Genomic DNA, 19,044 nt, shown 5'->3' with positions numbered 1-19,044 from the left:
TAAAAACATACTTTGTTTTCCTGCTGTTTGAGGTGAAGAAAACATTACTTTGAGAAGCTCCAGAGGTTATTAGTGGTGGTGCGTTAAGCCAATCAGAAATACTATCAGATCCCCAAATGGGCAATTTTATATGATTACGTTGGCGAGCAGGCCAGGTAGCCTATAGGCCCACTTCTGTGTGTGCTCATCCTTACTCAACATCGACAGGAGCGCTCCAAACAAAAGACAATGACTAAATTGACGGAACTCATAAATGGAATTAAATAATCCTAAACTTGTTTCTCACAAGTGTAGCATAGATTGTGCACTCCGCAAACAATGTGTCCACTCTGACAATGAAAACAGGCAGACTGGAATAATAATATTGAATGCATTAAAAGAAAGGACCGTAACCAAAGTAACAAATATTATAGATTAGAAATTATAGGAATAAATGGTGAATGTACTACTGGTGATACAGTGCATTCGGAAAGTATTCAGACCCCTTGACTTTTTACACATTTTGTTATGTTATTGCCTTATTCTAAAATGGATTTTTTTTTAAACATTCTCATCAATCTACTCACAAGACCCCATGATGACGAAGCATAAACAGTTTTTTAGAAATGTTTGCTAATTTATAAAAAAAAAAATAAACATTTATTTTCATAAGTATTCAGACCCTTTTGCTATGAGACTCAAAATTGAGCTCAGGTATATCCTGTTTCCATTGATCATCCTTTAGATGTTTCCATAACTTTGAGTACACCTTTTGTAAATTCTATTGATTTTGACATGATTTGGAAAGGCACACACCTGTCTATATAAGGCCCCACAGTTGACTGCATGTCAGAGCAAAGACCAAGTCATGAGGTCAAAGGAATTGTCCGTAGAGCTCCGAGACAGGATTGTGTCGAGGTACAGATCTGGGGAAGAGTACCAAAACATTTCTGCAGCATTTAATGTCCCCAAGAACACAGTGGCCTCCATCATTCTTAAATGGAAGAAGATTGGAACCACCAAGACTCTTCCTTGAGCTGGCCGTCCGGCCAAACTGAGCAATCAGGGGAGAAGGGCCTTAGTCAGGGAAGTGACCAAGTACCCGGTGGTCACTTTGATAGAGTTCCTCTGAGGAGATGGAACAACCATCTCTGCAGCACTCCACCAATCAGGCCTTTATGGTAGAGTGGCCAGACGGAAGCCACTCCTCAGTAAAAGGCATGACAGTCCGCTTGAAGTTTGCCAAAAAGCACCTAAACAACTCTGACCCTTTTTTAAATGTTTTTAAAATTTATTTAACCTTTATTTAACTAGGCAAGTCAGTTAAGAACATAATATTTTTTACAATGACGGCCTACCAAAAGGCAAAAGACCTCCTGCGGGGACGAGGGCCTGGGATTAAAATAAATACAATATAAATATAGAACAAAACACGCATCACAACAAGAGAGAACACAACACTACATAAAGAGAGCCCTAAGACAACATAGCAAGGCAGCAACACATGACAACACAGCATGGTAGCAACACAACATAACAACATGGTAGCAACACAACATGGTAGCAGCACAAAACATGGTACAAACGTTATTGGGCACAGTCAACAGCACCAAGGTCAAGAAGGTAAAGACAACAATACATCACACAAAGCAGCCACAACTGTCAGTAAGAGTGTCCATGATTAAGTCTTTGAATGAAGAGATTGAGATAAAACTGTCCAGTGTGAGTGTTTGTTGCAGCTCGTTCCAGTCGCTAGCTGCAGCAAACTGAAAAGATGATCGACCCAGGGCAGAACGGGTGTTGTATGTGGAGGATGAGGGCTGCAGTAGATATCTCAGATAGGGGGGAGTGAGGCCTAAGAGGGTTTTATAAATAAGCGTAAACCAGTGGGTCTTGCGACAGGTATACAGAGATGACCAGTTTACAGAGGAGTATAGAGTGCAGTGATGTGTCCTATAAGGAGCATTGGTGGCAAATCTGATGGCCGAATGGTAAAGAACATCTAGCCACTCGAGAGCACCCTTTCCTGCCGATCTATAAATTGTCTCCGTGATCTAGCATGGGTAGGATGGTCATCTGAATCAAGGTTAGTTTGGCAGCTGGGGTGAAAGAGGAGCGATTACGATAGAGGAAACCAAGTCTAGATTTAACTTTAGCCTGCAGCTTTGATATGTGCTGAGAGAAGGACAGTGTACCATCTAGCCATACTACCAAGTACTTGTATGAGGTGACTCCCTCAATCTCTAAACCTTCAGCGGTTTGTAATCACACCTGTGGGGAGAGGGGCATTCTTCTTACCAAACCACATTACCTTTGTTTTGGAAAGGTGGTCAGAACAAGGTTAAGGGTAGAGAAAGCTTGTTGGACACTAAAATCTTTGTTTTCAAGCATCTCTGGTCTGATGAAACCAAGATTGAACTCTTTGGCCTGAATGCCAAGTGTCACGTCTGGGAGGGAAACCTGGCACCATCCCTACGGTGAAGCATGGTGGTTGCTGCATCATGCTGTGGGGGTGTTTTTCAACGGCAGGGACTGGAAGACTAGTCAGGATTGATGGAGTAAAGCTTCATCCTTGATGAAAAACTGCTCCGGACCTCAGACTGGGACAGCTTCCAACAGGACAATGACCCTAAGCACGCAGCCAAGACAGCGCAGGAGTGGCTTCGGGACAAGTCTCTGAATGTCCTTGAGTGGCCCAGCCAGAGCCCAGACTTGAACCTGATCGAACATCTCTGGAGAGAACTGAAAATACCTGTGCAGCGATGCTCCCCATCCAACCTGACAGAGCTTGAGAGGATCTGCAAAGAAGAATGGAAGAAACTCCCCAAATACAGGTATGCGAAGATTTTGCATCATACCCAAGACTCAAGGCTGTAATCACTGCCAAAGGTGCTTCAACAAAGTACTGAGTAAAGGGTCTGAATACTTATGTAAATGTGATATTTCAGTTAATTTTGCAAATGTATAAAAAAATATTCTGAACCTGATTTTGCTTTGACAGTATGTGGTCTTGTTTGTAGATTGAGTAAAAAAATAAATAAAGTAATCCAAATTAGAATAAGGCTGTAACGTTGAAAAAGTCAAGGGGTCTGAATACTTTCCGAATGCACTGTATACCTAATGAGGAATTGATAGGCCTCCCGAGTGGCACAGGGTTAGGTGAGGGTTTGGCCTGCCGGGATGTCCTTGTCTCATCGTGCTCTAGCGACTCCTCGCGCTCGGTCGCCAGTTGTTCATTGGTGCGGCATATCTTCCGGGTTAAGCAAGCAGTGTGTCAAGAAGCAGTGCGGCTTGGCAGGGTCATGTTTCGGAGGATGCATGGCTCTCAACCTTTGCCTCTCCTGAGTCCGTACAGGAGCTGCAGTGATGGGACAAGACTGTAACTACCAATTGGATACATCACGAAATTGGGGAGGATAAAGGGGTCAAAAGTACAAAAAGATATACACTAACAATCAAATGCAAACAATTTGCACAATGAAGTTATGAAACAATACATTTGCAAAAATTGGCAGGAGAACGCGTTCTGGAGAGAGAGAAGTGCATTGTACATCTGAGCCATGGTCAATCCAATGTCTGCATTGGCCATGCAGCATTTATGGCCTCAGCAGAAGTCAGGGCAAGAATGGCCTCATCAGAAGTCAGGACATTCATACTACTTGTGCTTCGCGGAGCAGTGCAGAGCTGTTGTCAAGTGAGTTTGTGTTGATACTGGACGTACCGCCCCCACCTACCGTCAACCAATCCTGTTAATCCGGAGCTACACAGAGTCCTCCGCATTGTTAGAGTTTGGGAGGCACATAGTGATGCGGTACGGAGCTCGATTTGGCCTCTGGAGGCTCTGCAGTTGCGTCAAACCCTCCATATGGAGCTTCTGACCATGTTTTCGAATTAAGCAATAATTGGCTTTTAGTCTCGGCCTCCGCAATGGATTAGTTCACTGAGATGGGTGCAAATATATTTGTTACTGCTCGACTAAAACAATCTCGGTCGACCAACAGCCTAACGACCAAACAATCGATCAGTCAACTAATTGGGGTCAGCCCTACCTGTGATGAAAGTAAGGGCGCTATGGTAAATGCTATCCAAAGGTTTAAGAGTGGCTGCTGTGTTCTGCTAAATGGTGTCACCGTAGTCAACAACTGTCAGGAAAGTTGACTGTACAATCTGCTTTTTGCTGTTTAGGGATTATCTAGATCTATTTCTAAAAAATAAGCCCACTTTAAATCTTTTTGTTTTTTTTTCATCAGTTTTTTTATTATTATATATATATATATTTTGTTAAATCCTTGTCAATCCAAATGCCCGGATAATTATTGGCGGGAACACGATCGATGGGAGAACCGTTCAATGAATAATTATGTAGTCCATCTGAAACATTTTTGTGAGAATTAGAGAACAATATATATATTTAGTCTTACCCACATTAAGTACACATTTTAAACCAACCAGGACTTTTTGTAAGGCAACAAAGTCAGATTGCAGCTCGAACAACACCTGTTCTACAGTTGGGGCGATGGCATACATATCAGTATTGTCTGCATACAGCTTAATATTTACAGACTGATATTATTTATAGAAATAGTCAAGAGAACAGGTCCCAATACCGACCCCTGCGGTACACCTTTCAGAATACCCAGGAAACTAGACTGAACACCATCAGAAATCACACATTGTGTCCTGTCTGACAGATCATTCTCAAACCACTTCCAAGAAGCCTGATCCAGGCCCAATTCAGTTAACCTTTTGAATGAGAATGTGATGGTCAACATTTGATGGTCAACAGTGTGTAAGGCCTTGGAAAGGTCTATAAATAAGGCAGCACAATGTTGAGTGAGACCCCCATCTCTCTTCCCCACAATTGACCTCCCCACATTACTACCACAACCCACTACCTACCTCAATTACAGTAGCCTCAGTAATCTCTAGTGGTGCTCTTTGCATATGCTAGTTCAATTAGCTTCTGAGTTCGTAACGAACCAGAAAGCTAAATTGAACTAGCATGTGCAAAGAGCCTATCAGGGCTAAGACCATTGTATCTCTCGTCTGTCTCTGTGTGTGGTGTTCAGGTGGAGTTGTTTGAGAAGGACATAGAGTATCTGAAGACAGAGCTCAACGACGTCTCGGCCACTGACACGTCCCCTATCAGTCTCTATGAGTACTTCCACATCTCTCCTATCAAGGTAAGCTTCGGTGTCACCACAGTGCGTTCACTGTGTATTTTTATTTTAAGCAATAAGGCACGTGTAGGTGTGGTAGATGGCCAATATACCACGGCTAAGGGCTGTTTTTATGCACGACGTATCGCGGAGTGCCTGGACACATCCCTTAGCCTTGGTATATTGGCCATATATCGCAAACCCCCAAGGTGCCTTATTGCTATTAAAAACTGGTTACCAACGTTTTGTCATACCCGTGGTATACGGTCTGTCAACCAATCAGCATTCCGTGCTCGAACCACCAGTTTATAAATTGCATTAGGACAAACCATGACTAAATGGCCTAGCGATTGTAACGAAGTGTTACTGACCAAGTATGTACCATAGTAAGGGCTTCTGACCAGTAAAAACGTATGGGCTTGGACTTTTTCCTGGTCACATCATCGGGTTAGGAAAACTGCCCTAGGGATGATCTATCTATGAGGCATGTTTGTTTGGCAGCTGCACCTGAGTTTCTCTCTGAGTTCTGGAGGAGAGGATGGTAACAAGGAGAAGAGGGAGACCGAGATCATCCCTGTCCAGTCCCTCAATCTGCTGCTGAAAAGCATCGGAGCAACCCTTACTGACGTGCAGGATGTCGTCTTCAAGTATGTACACATACACTTTTGTTTTATTTAACCTTTTAATTTATCAGGGAGTCATACTGAGACCAAGCAGATGAGCCCTGAATTACAGAAAATACACACATCAATATAAATACGAAACGCAAGCAGAAAGAACAACACGGTCATAAAAAACAAACATATTCATCAGTAATAAGGTCCTCAATCAGCTTTCTGAATTACACTAGAGGCACCAGAACATCACATTTAAGAACATTTTGAAGATTGTTTCACAAATAAGGAGCAAGAATGACGATGTACCGGATGTACCTAACTCAGTAGAGACCAAAGGAATTCCCAGAGTTAACCATCCCTGACACCTGGTGTGGTAACTCGTATGTCTAAAGTTTACTAAAGATGTTAGGTACAGTGGGACTTTTTGTAAAAGGGATTTATAAATGAGAACATGACAATGTATCAACCTACTGTACGTCACGTCAAAAGAGAGCCAAAATTGGCGCCCGTAAAAAAGTGCAATGCGCTATGATAAACTGCCTCGAACTGCTTTAATGAAGTGCCCAGATATTTGTAATAAGGGACATGAATATTGTAGACACCATCCAAAGTACATACAGTGGTTGCTCCACTAAAGGTTTTGAGATTATGCAGCGGGATTTAGAGGTAATTTGTGGTTTAGTACGGTAGCCTGCGTCACCACTTCATCACTCCAGACCAGCGCAAGGGAGAGTTAGAGCACTGATTATGCTTTTGGGTCCCAAGGCGCTACTGTGTCTCTAACTGACAATGAATGGGCGACATCAACCAAATAGGAACTGATAATTGTGCACGACTTCAGTGTTACTTACTAAAACTGTTGTTACACTAAGGTTTTTATTCTTAGAGAAACTTAGACTACAATTAGTGTGTGGAAATGTTAGGATTATTTTGCTCTTACTGTAGTACTGTAGCCTAATCCCAACCGGTCACATTGTACAGCGCCCGAGTGGCGCAGCGGTCTAAGACACTTTGAAAACGAAATCTCCAAAATATATATATATATTTTTTTATATATACAGTGGGGAGAACAAGTATTTGATAGACTGCCGATTTTGCAGGTTTTCCTACTTACAAAGCATGTAGAGGTCTGTAATTTTTATCATAGGTACACTGCAACTGTGAGAGACGGAATCTAAAACAAAAATCCAGAAAATCACATTGTATGATTTTTAAGTAATTATTTGCATTTTATTGCATGACATAAGTATTTGATCACCTACCAACCAGTAAGAAGTCCGGCTCTCACAGACCTGTTAGTTTTTCTTTAAGAAGCCTCCTGTTCTCCACTCATTACCTGTATTAACTGCACCTGTTTGAACTTGTTACCTGTATAAAAGAGACCTGTCCACACACTCAATCAAACAGACTCCAACCTCTCCACAATGGCCAAGACCAGAGAGCTGTGTAAGGACATCAGGGATAAAATTGTAGACCTGCACAAGGCTGGGATGGGCTACAGGACAAAAGGCAAGCAGTTTGGTGAGAAGGCAACAACTGTTGGAGCAATTATTAGAAAATGGAAGAAGTTCAAGATGACAGTCAATCAGCCTCGGTCTGGGGCTCCATGCAAGATCTCACCTCGTGGGGCATCAATGATCATGAGGAAGGTGAGGGATCAGCCCAGAACTACACGGCAGGACCTGGTCAATGACCTGAAGAGAGCTGGGACCACAGTCTCAAAGAAAACCATTAGTAACACACTACGCCGTCATGGATTAAAATCCTGCAGCGCACGCAAGGTCCCCTGCTCAAGCCAGCGCATGTCCAGGCCCGTCTGAAGTTTGCCAATGACCATCTGGATGATCCAGAGGAGGAATGGGAGAAGGTCATGTGGTCTGATGAGACAAAAATAGAGCTTTTTGGTCTAAACTCCACTCGCCGTGTTTGGAGGAAGAAGAAGGATGAGTACAACCCCAAGAACACCATCCCAACCGTGAAGCATGGAGGTGGATAAATCATTCTTTGGGGATGCTTTTCTGCAAAGGGGACAGGACGACTGCACCGTATTGAGGGAAGGATGGATGGGGCCATGTATCGCGAGATCTTGGCCAACAACCTCCTTCCCTCAGTAAGAGCATTGGAGATGGGTCGTGGCTGGGTCTTCCAGCATGACAATGACCCGAAACACACAGCCAGGGCAACTAAGGAGTGGCTCCGTAAGAAGCATCTCAAGGTCCTAGAGTGGCCTAGCCAGTCTCCAGACCTGACCCCAATGAACCCAGACCTGAACCCAGCTGAAAGTCCGCATTGCCCAGCGACAGCCCTGAAACCTGAAGGATCTGGAGAAGGTCTGTATGGAGGAGTGGGCCAAAATCCCTGCTGCAGTGTGTGCAAACCTGGTCAAGAACTACAGGAAACGTATGATCTCTGTAATTGCAAACAAAAGTTTCTGTACCAAATATTAAGTTCTGCTTTTCTGATGTATCAAATACTTATGTCATGCAATAAAATGCAAATTAATTACTTAAAAATCATACAATGTGATTTTCTGGATTTTTGTTTTAGATTCCGTCTCTCACGGTTGAAGTGTACCTATGATAAGAAATTACAGACCTCTACATGCTTTGTAAGTAGGAAAACCTGCAAAATCGGCAGTGTATCAAATACTTGTTCTCCCCACTGTGTGTATATATATATATATATATATATCGGCCATTTTAATCGTTATTGTTTTTTTTTTGGTACTCCAATAATCGGTATCGGTGTTGAAAAATCATAATCAGTCGACCTCTAATAAAAGCCCCTTAGATATTCTCACAGATCAGATATGCCCCTTATATATTAATTTTGAATTCTCCAATCCTCAAAATCGAATTATTGGCTGAGAGTCACGTCATTGAAAAAAAAATATTTGTAGATATACTGTAGGCCTACTGTAGGCGAGATGTCTCACTAGTGTTGAGTAATGTGCTGTTAAAAGTGTAGGTCTTATTTATTTAAAAAGCATATTGAAGTTAGAAGCAATAGGATTTGAAGCAATAGCCTACAACTATTTTAGCACTGTTTCGTGCTGCTCTGAGACAAGCATGGGGACTGGTCTTGATAAATCAATTAGATGTTTATTTTCACTGAATCTCCGTTTGGTTAGACTACGATTAGGGTGTGGAAATGTTATGCTCTTAGTACTGTAGCCTTCTCCAGACCGTCACGTTATACAGCGCCATATTTTACGTTCCATCCGAATGAAAACCCCAAGGGTTTCGTTTTTCTTGGGATAGAAGCACCATAATATTAGTCTAATTAATTAAGCTAAATATCTTCCAATCAATCCCATATACTGTGTTCTTACATAAAACTAGCACTAACTAGCATTAATGGTAACAATGGCTGGCATCTTAATAACGTGCCATAGAATTCTGCGTGTTGCCGTATGACGCAACTTTTAAAGGAAGTACCACTGTATGCTTAAATCATCCGTGGTATATTTATCTGCTCCAGAAAATAATGTATACTTAGTTTTACCTGCATTCAATACTAATTTCAGGTCAAAGTTATTATGTAATATAATGAAAGCAGACTGTAGTTCAGATAGAGTCTGGTCAACAGTCGGGGCAATAGCATACACAACAGTATCATTGGCATACAAGTGCAGGTTAAAAATCAATATTGTTAGTGTAAACAGTAAAAAGTACAGGACCCAGAATTGACCCCTTCAGGACACCTTTCGTAATATCCAGGAAGCCTGATTTTTAACACCATCAGTAGATACAGCCTGGTCTAGGCCAATTGAGGAAAACCTTTAGATTAGCAGTGAGTGATCAACCGTAACGAAAGCCTTTGACAGGTCAATGAAGAGGGCAGCACCATGTTGCCTTTTATCCGTACAGTACAACTAGGGATGCAGCAGAACTAGTGGCATGACCTGGTCTAAAACCTGACTGATGTACATTTAGAATACATTTCAAATATAAGAATAATCTTAGCTGAGAATTAATCAAGGATTCTAATATTTTCGCTAGGCAAGAAAGTTTCGAAATAGGGCGATTTTTAAAATGTTTTTATTTAGTTCACAAGGGTCACCACCTTTTGAAGGGGTAGTACACGGGCCGCCTTCAAAAGCTCGAGGATAGTACCAGATATAATCGTCAGGTTAAAAATACAGGTTAATCATTCAGCAATCAGGGGGGCAGAGGGCTGCATCAAAAATGGAACAAGCATTTCAGCCCCCGTGTATTTGTTTTACATCAATCTTAAGCAAGGCATCTAGCACATGACAGATAGTAAATTGTTGAAATGAAAGCTGATTCAACTTCTAGTGAATCTGTTAAGGGCTGGCAGAGGGAAGAGCAGTTGATCGACCGACTAGGGTCAATTAAACCACCGTTTCTCTCAAATAAAAAGCCTGTCGATGATGATAAAATGATGAATAAAAGCATCGCTTATCCCATTCTTCTCAGTTGTGATGCCAGTTAGACAACTTGCATGGCAGGGAAAAAGAGGAATTTGTACGCTTCTGTGCGTTTGTTTTCCACAATTTTGAAGAATCACCAGAATTCAGAGATGGGGCTTGATTTGGCTTTCTTACTTGAGATAGTAAGTCTGTTTTCTAAATTGTCTGAAAGATTTCCAGTGCACTAAAGTCAGGTTTTCTTTCTTTGGCCCAGACCTGATTCATCTGAATGAGCTCAGATGGCCCCGAAGAGCTAACCATTGGTTTTCTATCTTTTGACTCTGAATTGTTTAATAGGGTGTGTTCATCTGCCAGGGGAATAAATATGGAGGAGACATTTTCTAGAGCCAACTCAGGGTCAACTCTGAGAATATAGGAAATAGTGACTTAACCAGAGTAGAATGTATCATGTGAAATGGCAATGGCTCGCTCTCTCTCACACACACACACACACACACACACACACACACACACACACACACACACACACACACACACACACACACACACACACACACACAAACCATACAGAGACTCTACAAAACCTCTTAATGTTAATTATTTGCTTATGGCAAGGCTTTATTCAACCATGTCCTTTTTTTGTATACATTTACGCTAGTGTCTGACCCAAAGTCATTTTCTGCAACTTCCCTAGATTGGCCTTCTTCGAGCTGACCTTCCAGTTTCGCACTCGCCAGCAACTACAATGGGAGGTCATCAGACACTACTCGAAACAGGTAACGTCTGACACACATTCCACTCCAAGTGGGCTCTAATGGCCAAATCCTAACTGAAAATGTGCACGTCCAACGCAAATGTTCCCACTTCAATTAATGATTCATGTGAAAAATGTTAGTTCAATCCAGGTTCCTCATGTTAGGATTCCCCTTTCTAACAACTCATTGAGTTACTATGATACACGACTGAGCCGTGTTCTCATCTGTGTCCCAGGCGATAAAGCAGATGTATGTGCTGGTGTTGGGCTTGGACGTGCTGGGAAACCCCTTTGGACTCATTAGAGGTCTGTCGGAGGGAGTGGAGGCATTCTTCTACGAGCCCTATCAGGTGAGACCACAGTACAACCAATATGAACCACAGCAGGTAGGCGCTAAATCCCTTGTAGCACCGAACACTACCAGTATGGATGTGTAATACTTGACACAGTGCGGTAGTTATCCATGTAGATGGCATGTATCTGAGTAACTCTGTTTTGGGCTTCCCCAGGGAGCTATCCAGGGGCCAGAGGAGTTTGTGGAGGGTATGGCGCTGGGGGTGAAAGCGCTGGTAGGAGGAGCAGTAGGTAAGTAATGCTCTCGCTCATCTCTTTTCTGCTAACCTTAGTTCCTTCATTGCCATCCCTCCACTTCCGACTTAACTGTGTTCCCCCCCTGACATATCTCTCTCTTCTCTCTCCTATCTACTTGGCCCCTCGCTCTTCTTCTCCACTGTGTGTTCACGCTGTCCCCTCTCCCAGGTGGCATTGCGGGTGCTGCCTCCAGGATCACAGGCGCCATGGCGAAGGGTGTGGCTGCCATGACGATGGACGAGGAGTACCAGCAGAAGAGACGGGAGGCCATTAACAAGCAGCCTAGCGGCCTGAGAGAGGGCCTGACCCGCGGAGGCAAAGGACTGGTGTCTGTGAGTCTGACCTACTATAGTATGCTAACACCAGTACAGCTTAACTGGTCTCTGATAGTCTGACCCAGCAACACCAGCACAACCGGGACCTGTTCAGTAGGACCCAACATAGCAAAATTGAAGATGAGCATTGTTGTCAATTGAACACAACCAGTATAGCTGAGCAGTAGAAACAGTCTCTCAGGCTGGTTCTCTCTCAACTCTGCTGCTCTGTCTGTAACACTCGCCTTTTCTACGTCTCAGGGCTTTGTCAGTGGGATCACAGGGATTGTCACCAAGCCCATTAAAGGTGCTCAGAAGGAGGGTGCTGCGGGCTTCTTTAAGGGTGTGGGCAAGGGGCTAGTGGGTGCTGTGGCCAGACCCACTGGAGGCATCATCGACATGGCCAGCAGCACCTTCCAGGGCATCAAGAGGGCGGCTGAGACGTCCCAGGATGTGGAGAGTCTGCGTCCGCCTCGCTTCATCCACGAGGACGGGGTCATCCGACCATACAAGGAAAGAGAGGGCATCGGCAGCCAGATGCTACAGGTAACAGGAATTCTCGGGGAAACAAAACTAACCCTTATGTCCTCTAAACAGATGGCTCCCCTGACCTGGGTGGTGTTCATTAGGCACCAAATGGAAGAAAAAAAACTGACATCGGGAAGGGACTACATGAACCTGTCCAATAAGAAACGCTCATCTTTGTTTTCTGTTGCAAAACTTTTGAAAAAGTTTTCCCTCTCGTGTCCTAATGAACACGACCCTGAGGTCAGGGTTCATGTTAATGAGTGTGGCCTCACATAGAAACACCCCCTTGCTCTCCATCTCTCCTTCCACTTCTCAACCCCTTATTGCTTCTCAGTCCCGATAGATTTTCAGCGTCATTATCTCTTTCATCCTGTGATTATGTGCTTTCACCCACCTGCTCTAAAGTTCTCCCATAGCCGCATGGCTGTTGTAGCTCTCTGTGTGTGAGTCCCACTTAGTGATGTAAATGGCAGAGGTCGAGTTCTTGCCCGACAAGATACGCATGCGTTGCATAAACCAATGGTTGCATTCCACGTCATGGACTGTGCAGTCGGGCATCAGATTGCTATATCATATGACGTGGTTAGCTGATATGTTAAATAACCTATACAGGCGTTGTAAAATCGGGCACGCGTCTGCAATGTAGTCGAGCAGGAACATGACCGGAGTTGGGGCCGATTCCATTTCAATTCAGTCAATTCAATTTGACTCTTGAGTTTAAATGGAATGGACCCAACCCTTGTCAGTGGCCTGTAGGGCCGTAGTGGAATGGGACCGTCGTGAGCAGAAGCTGTAGTGAGCCAAGGCATTGAGGTGTTGGCTGTAGTGTGGTTGTGGGGTCACTATACTTGTGGTTTCTAGCTGTAGCTTGAGTACTAACAGATTATCTTGAAGCTGTACTGTACTTCTGTATTGATGTGTCACTGAGAATGCTGAAGTGATGTCGTCATTTTATTCAATGCAAAAAAACAAGATATCTGGAGATTAATAGTAGCGTCAGTCTCTGTCTGTATGTGCGTGTGTCTGTCTGTCTGTCCTGACATTGGCTTTGTCTTCTCTCTTGTCATGTCCACAGAAAACGGTGGCCTTCACTGAAGGGAGTAGAACTGTCAGTGATGATGATGATGATGATGAACAAGCGCTATACATATCAAATGTGTTATTGTTACTATTGTTGATGTGGATGATAACAAGTAGAATGGAATTGATAAGCACTAGTTAATGCTTTGGTCTTTCGTAGTTTATCTTGAAGCTGCACTGTACCACTGTACTGGCGTTTTTTAATTGGTGAAATGTGATCATTTGCTTCAATGGAAACTAGATGTTTTTGTAGCGCTAGAGATTATTAGAGACGGGCTTGTCTGTTCTGACATTGGCTTTGTCTTCTCTCTTGTCATGTCCACAGAAAAGGGTGGCCTTCACTGAATGGAGTAGGACTGGCAATGATGATGATGATGATGACAGCTAGAATGGAATTGCTAAGTCCTAGTTGATGCTTTGGTCTTCCATAGCTTTTAATGTGTTGTCAGTCAATGTGGAGTAGCCTGCTCCAGCAGGATATTTTAACATTCAATGCATCCCGAATAACACGAATAACCAGCTGCCAGCCAATTTGTCATTCTCGGCTGTTCGTAATTTTTGGTAACTCTAGACGTGCACTGTATTTCAATTGTTTTTATTAAACACCCATGTATTCTCAGGATTCTGCTGCTGCAGGACCCCTTGCATTTTGTCATGTAAAACCATAATTCTACTTATTTTAACTGTCTTCTGTCATCCAACCTTCTACCCTATCATGTAAGGGGGAGGAGTCAGAAAGCCAAGAGACTCGTCAATCATAATATTTGATCTGAAAATAATTCAGAATATTCTATTTTAGAGCAAGTTGATATTATTCATATTAAAGCTGGAATCCTTAAAGGGACACTTCTGGATTTTTGTATCTACTTCCCCAGAGTCAGATGAACTAGTGGATACTATTTTTATGTCTCTGTGTCCAGTATGAAGGAAGTTGGAGGTAGTTTTGCAAGCCAATGCTAACTAGCGTTAGCACCATGACTGGAAGTCTATGGGTTTCTGCTAGCATGCTCACCTCTGTCCACCACACAAAAATGATAACAAAGGTGCTGGGGTGGACAGTGGTGCTGTTTCCCCTAATGCAGATTCCATCTTTAAGTTAATATGAAATCTATTGTATTGGTCTGGACTGGATTCATGCAATAGTCAGTCATCCGTACTCCCTCTTGGCATTTTGGCCCCTCCCTCTTTCATAAGAGTCCTTGCTATGCGCGCAGTCATATACTCATAGCCAGCACCACTTCCCTTCTGAATAAAGTGCATTTTGAAACATCTATTTCGTCTTCTCATCCCTACCTTTTCCCTTCACTTCATCAACACTCATTAACATGCTGTTATGAGCAGTTTATAATCGGTCTATAACAGGTATACATTGGACTCAAGGAAGTATCAGTGTACCGCAGTGGAACATTTTAGATGCCGTTTGACATGTCTCTGGGTCAAAGAGGATGGCCCTGTGTTTGAATATTTTTAAAAGCAACCTTGGTTCCCTTGAAGTGATCACTGATCTTATGCAATTTGATGTGTAAGCAACTGTTGTAGCACAGCTTTCTTCAATCCAGCCATGTCAGAATTTCTTCAAAGAAGGGAGAAAGGAAGGACGTAATCAAACGGGGCCTAGGATGTGTCCAGTATACAAGTTGTTGTCAGATCAGGAGGGAAAGTAGGTGTAGATCAGTAACAATACCCATCAGATCATCTGCCAGAGCCTGTGTGAATGGTCAACATCCTGAAGCCATTTTAATCTAACTTTGGAAAAAGGTACCGAGTGACTCGTTTATGTATCATATCAACAGTAGACTTAGCGTAGCATATGTGTTTTTATATACTCAATTTGATAAATGTGTGCATATTTTCTCGAAAATGTGTGTTGAGCAAACCTGATAAGTTAATATTTCTCTTTTAGAAAATTGAAAATGGAAGGTTCGCCAAGTACAGATACTTTGCGCACGCCAAAGTGAACGAGTCCGATTTCCTGATGATCACCAAAAGGTAAGAGGCTGGCTGGGGTTTGTTTCTAAAAGTGGACTGCAGTGACCTACAGAGTGCTGCTGTTTCACTTCCTGTGTCACCGTCTTGTCTGTCAGTGAATGTTCTGAGGCTCTACCTCTCTTGCCTTTCACCAGGGGAATCTTTTTCGTGACCAAAGGTACATTTGGGCAGCTGACCTGCGAGTGGCAGTATCTGTTCGACGAGTTCACCAAGGAGCCCATGATCGTGGAGGGGAGGCGGCTTCGGATCGAGGCCAAGGTATCCTCATCTGCTTATTGTCATCCAGACACAGGAACACACGAATGACTAACTACCACATGAAGCTCTCCTTTATCAAACTGCTCATCATGTCCATCTGAATAACCACTCCCGTTTCCAACCATCATGATACTCACGCCTGCCTAGGAAATACCCCTTCACTCATTTGCATCCAAACTGTTTGTGCCTCTATATAAACACTAGAACTGCTGGGCCTCGAGGAACACCCCTTCCAGCTAATGAGCAGTCATTCTGACTACAACTTTCTAACAGTCTAATTAATAAGTTTCATATATGCTATTGGTAAAATAATAATTTGGTTGTGTTCATGAAGGCGTTAATTAAGTAACATTTTATAATAATAAAATAGCATTTTCATTAGTTTGTTACTGGGCTATATGTAAAAACACATTGAACTGTTCAATCAATTTTATAGTCATGGTCTTTTGTTACAACTATGAAACAGAAATCATGTGTTTGTTTTTTTTAACAAAATACCCCAACCACAAAGCCAGGTCAGCAATACGCTCGGTCAAATGATTAAAAGAGTAACCTAAACATCATTATAAGCGCCAAGTGTGCTTGATAATTTGTGAAAATCCGCACAAAATCAATAATTGCGTTTTATAATGAATGTGTTGATATGACAGCAGTCAATTATTGTCAGCTCATGCTTACATGGTTTGCATTTTAAGCAATGGCATCAATTGGATATCATTTAGCGCTTATCCCTTGTCTTGACAGTCGACACGAATCTTCGCCACTTTCACTCGCACGAAACACTTCCCACAAACGGCTGTCTTGGGTTCTGTTCTTTGTGCGTCGGGCCACCTGGCGCTGTGTCCACCCCTGAGAGCTGTGTGCAATTTGGCTCGTGTGGAATCTTTGCTGCTGCCTTGGCCCCCATGTCTCTGTCACGTAGCCCGTATGCCAGACTCATGATGAAGTCTCTCCTGGGCATGGTGTCGTTGATGCACTGCTTGTACAACACTTGTGCGTTGATAGCAGCCAAGTCAAGCTTGTTATAGAAAACAGCAACAGGGCAGCCGGCGGGTGCCTCCTTTCAGAGTACAGCCGTGCCTTCTAAGCCAAAACATACACACCATCCTATGGAACAGTATAGAGTAGTAAAACATGAGCATTGATTTTCCCATAGGAAAAACAACACGTGTTCTACAGAAGAGCATAATGCGTCACATACGTTGATCTATATATGGCGATGCGTATTATGTAATATTGACATGCCTTGGTTGTAGCGCGTCGTAGTATCCCGTTTTCTCTTAACGTGTCCCCGTCGATGGCAACTGTCGGCTGCATGGTGCTCATGACAGTGATGTTATTTCTTGACTTGCTTTGGTAAAGTGTGAGCGCTGTCTTGTCATTCCTCAGTACAACGGCTGTGCATGTGCCTTGTTTTGCACAGCGGGAGGGAGCTCTATTCCAATGTCGGGAGAATGAGTGGAGCAGGCCCTGCTGTCGGGAGGAGGGGGGGGGACCCATTCAAATAATGACATGCCTTCCTAAAACTGGTTAAAACTCCAGTTCTGTTTGTGATGTTAAGATTCTAACAAGGGCAGTGGGTTCTACAGACTTATTTAGGACAAGTCAAGGACAGAGGTGGACATGACTTTAAAACATGGCAGAGTAATAAAATCAATACATTCAAAATGACTGCTTTAGAGGTTCTAGTGCCGACAGTATATCACCGTACATCCCCCTATTTCTCAGAAGTCGTGTTGAACTAAAAACTATTTCCTGTGTCTGTTTCAGGAGAGAGTGAAGTCTGTGTTTCATGCCAAAGAGTTTGGGAAGATTATAAACTTCAGAAGTCCAGAAATAGCCAAGGTGGGTTAGCATAACATAAATATAAACTGCTGCCAGTTTTTGCTTTCTTTATACATAGCAAACAGTATTTGTCAGTGAACAACACACAACTTACACAATAGTTTATGTAGGATGTGGTTCCAAGTTGTAATGTGACTTTTGATGGTGTAGTTTTTAAAAAATGTGTGTGGTTTTGTTTATCTGCAGTGGGTTCTTACCAAGCTTGAAGACGCCAGGGAGAGTCTACACAAATACTGATTGGCCACTCTAATAGGGCCACCAACCAGCACTGAGGCATGACAAAAGTACAACGTTGACTGTTATAGTGTGTGTATGCATGCTAGGAGAGTAGGGTGTGCCTCCATCAGTGTACTACTAACTCTCAGGTTAGACTTCCTCTTTCATTCTCACACACGGACTGTTTGGACATCTTGCAGACACACACGGACTTCACTATCACAAACACCATCACTGTTTCGGTTGTACACAGCAATATCGGCTAACTCCTTGCACTACCGTAAGCCTGCATGAGGTTGTACCCGAAGAGGCCGCGGTGGGAGTATTCGAAGGCGGCAAACCTCTCGCGGATGTTCTGTCGGCGTCACAGGTGAAGTAGACAGTCTTTTCTCTGTCTGGGTTCTGCTCCTGGAACATCTTCAGGATGAACTCCCTGGCTGCTTTAGGGTCATTCTGCAGCCCTGGAAACGAGCTTTAGTTCTGATGTGTGGAGTCAGCCTCTATCTCTATATCAGCTTGCAGTCTGTCTGTAAAACGATGTTTGTTGTGAACGGCGAACACAAAACCCTACACAATGTCACCGCTCCGATTGTACACAACTATGTGCTAGACATTTCTCCTTTTCCCCCAAATGTCGTTTTTTTTTGTTGTTTTCGTTGAAAAAGTAGGGTACCTGAATGACTTTTCAAACTGCCACTGTTGAAGTAGCCCTATCCATCACATTTCAATCCGTTTGCCAGTTACTGAGTGATGTGCTTGAAAAGAGATTGTGGCCAAATTTGAAGTATTATTGTGGGACTCGGAGCACTGGGTTTAACTGCCTTGATGTGTATATGTTACACACATTGTTATTTTACTGGTTGATATAGGATGGGGGGGGTAACAAACGTTACTGTTAATATGCTTGTTGTGATAGTTATTCTGTACCAATACTCCCCCTCTTCCTAAATCACTAACTTATGTTTTTCTATACATTTCTGCAAGCTATGACTTTGCACGTGATCGAAAAAAGCATGCTATTTTTCTACGGTACATGTCAATCTGCTGTAAAATGATTTCAATAGGGTATCCTGTGTGTATATACAGATAACTTCCAAAATAAAGGAAACATCAACATAGTGTCTTTAATAGGGCATTGGGTCACCCAAACAGCTTCAATGCACCTTGGAATAGATTCTACAAGTGTCTGGAACTCTATTGGAGGGATGCGACACCATTCTTCCACAATAAATGTAATACTTTTGTTTTGTTGATGGTGGTAGAAAATGCTTAGGATCTGGTGACTGAGACACCCACACCAACCTTTAAACCCCCTATGCTC

The 19,044-nt window shown here is 43.0% G+C and overlaps 1 protein-coding gene across 1 annotated transcript in view; it reads left to right on the top strand.

The window, feature by feature from the left end:
- The window catches only part of LOC120063084 (vacuolar protein sorting-associated protein 13A-like), a 53,223-nt gene extending 34,250 nt beyond the window's left edge, over positions 1-18,973 (top strand). Inside the window, exons 59-69 of the mRNA XM_039013222.1 lie at positions 5,049-5,162; positions 5,640-5,785; positions 10,843-10,924; positions 11,139-11,252; positions 11,412-11,487; positions 11,662-11,825; positions 12,069-12,353; positions 15,319-15,404; positions 15,539-15,662; positions 17,433-17,507; positions 17,694-18,973. Of these exons, the coding sequence (XP_038869150.1) occupies positions 5,049-5,162; positions 5,640-5,785; positions 10,843-10,924; positions 11,139-11,252; positions 11,412-11,487; positions 11,662-11,825; positions 12,069-12,353; positions 15,319-15,404; positions 15,539-15,662; positions 17,433-17,507; positions 17,694-17,744 (1,317 nt within the window). The 3' untranslated portion in view covers positions 17,745-18,973. The remainder of the gene's footprint in view (positions 1-5,048; positions 5,163-5,639; positions 5,786-10,842; positions 10,925-11,138; positions 11,253-11,411; positions 11,488-11,661; positions 11,826-12,068; positions 12,354-15,318; positions 15,405-15,538; positions 15,663-17,432; positions 17,508-17,693) is intronic.
- Positions 18,974-19,044: the final 71 nt, after the last annotated feature.

The sequence above is a fragment of the Salvelinus namaycush genome, chromosome 18 (genome assembly GCF_016432855.1).
Source record: "Salvelinus namaycush isolate Seneca chromosome 18, SaNama_1.0, whole genome shotgun sequence".
NCBI lineage: Eukaryota > Metazoa > Chordata > Actinopteri > Salmoniformes > Salmonidae > Salvelinus > Salvelinus namaycush.
The sequence above is the reverse complement of the archived record's forward strand: the minus strand, read 5'-3'. Positions and strand labels throughout refer to the sequence as shown.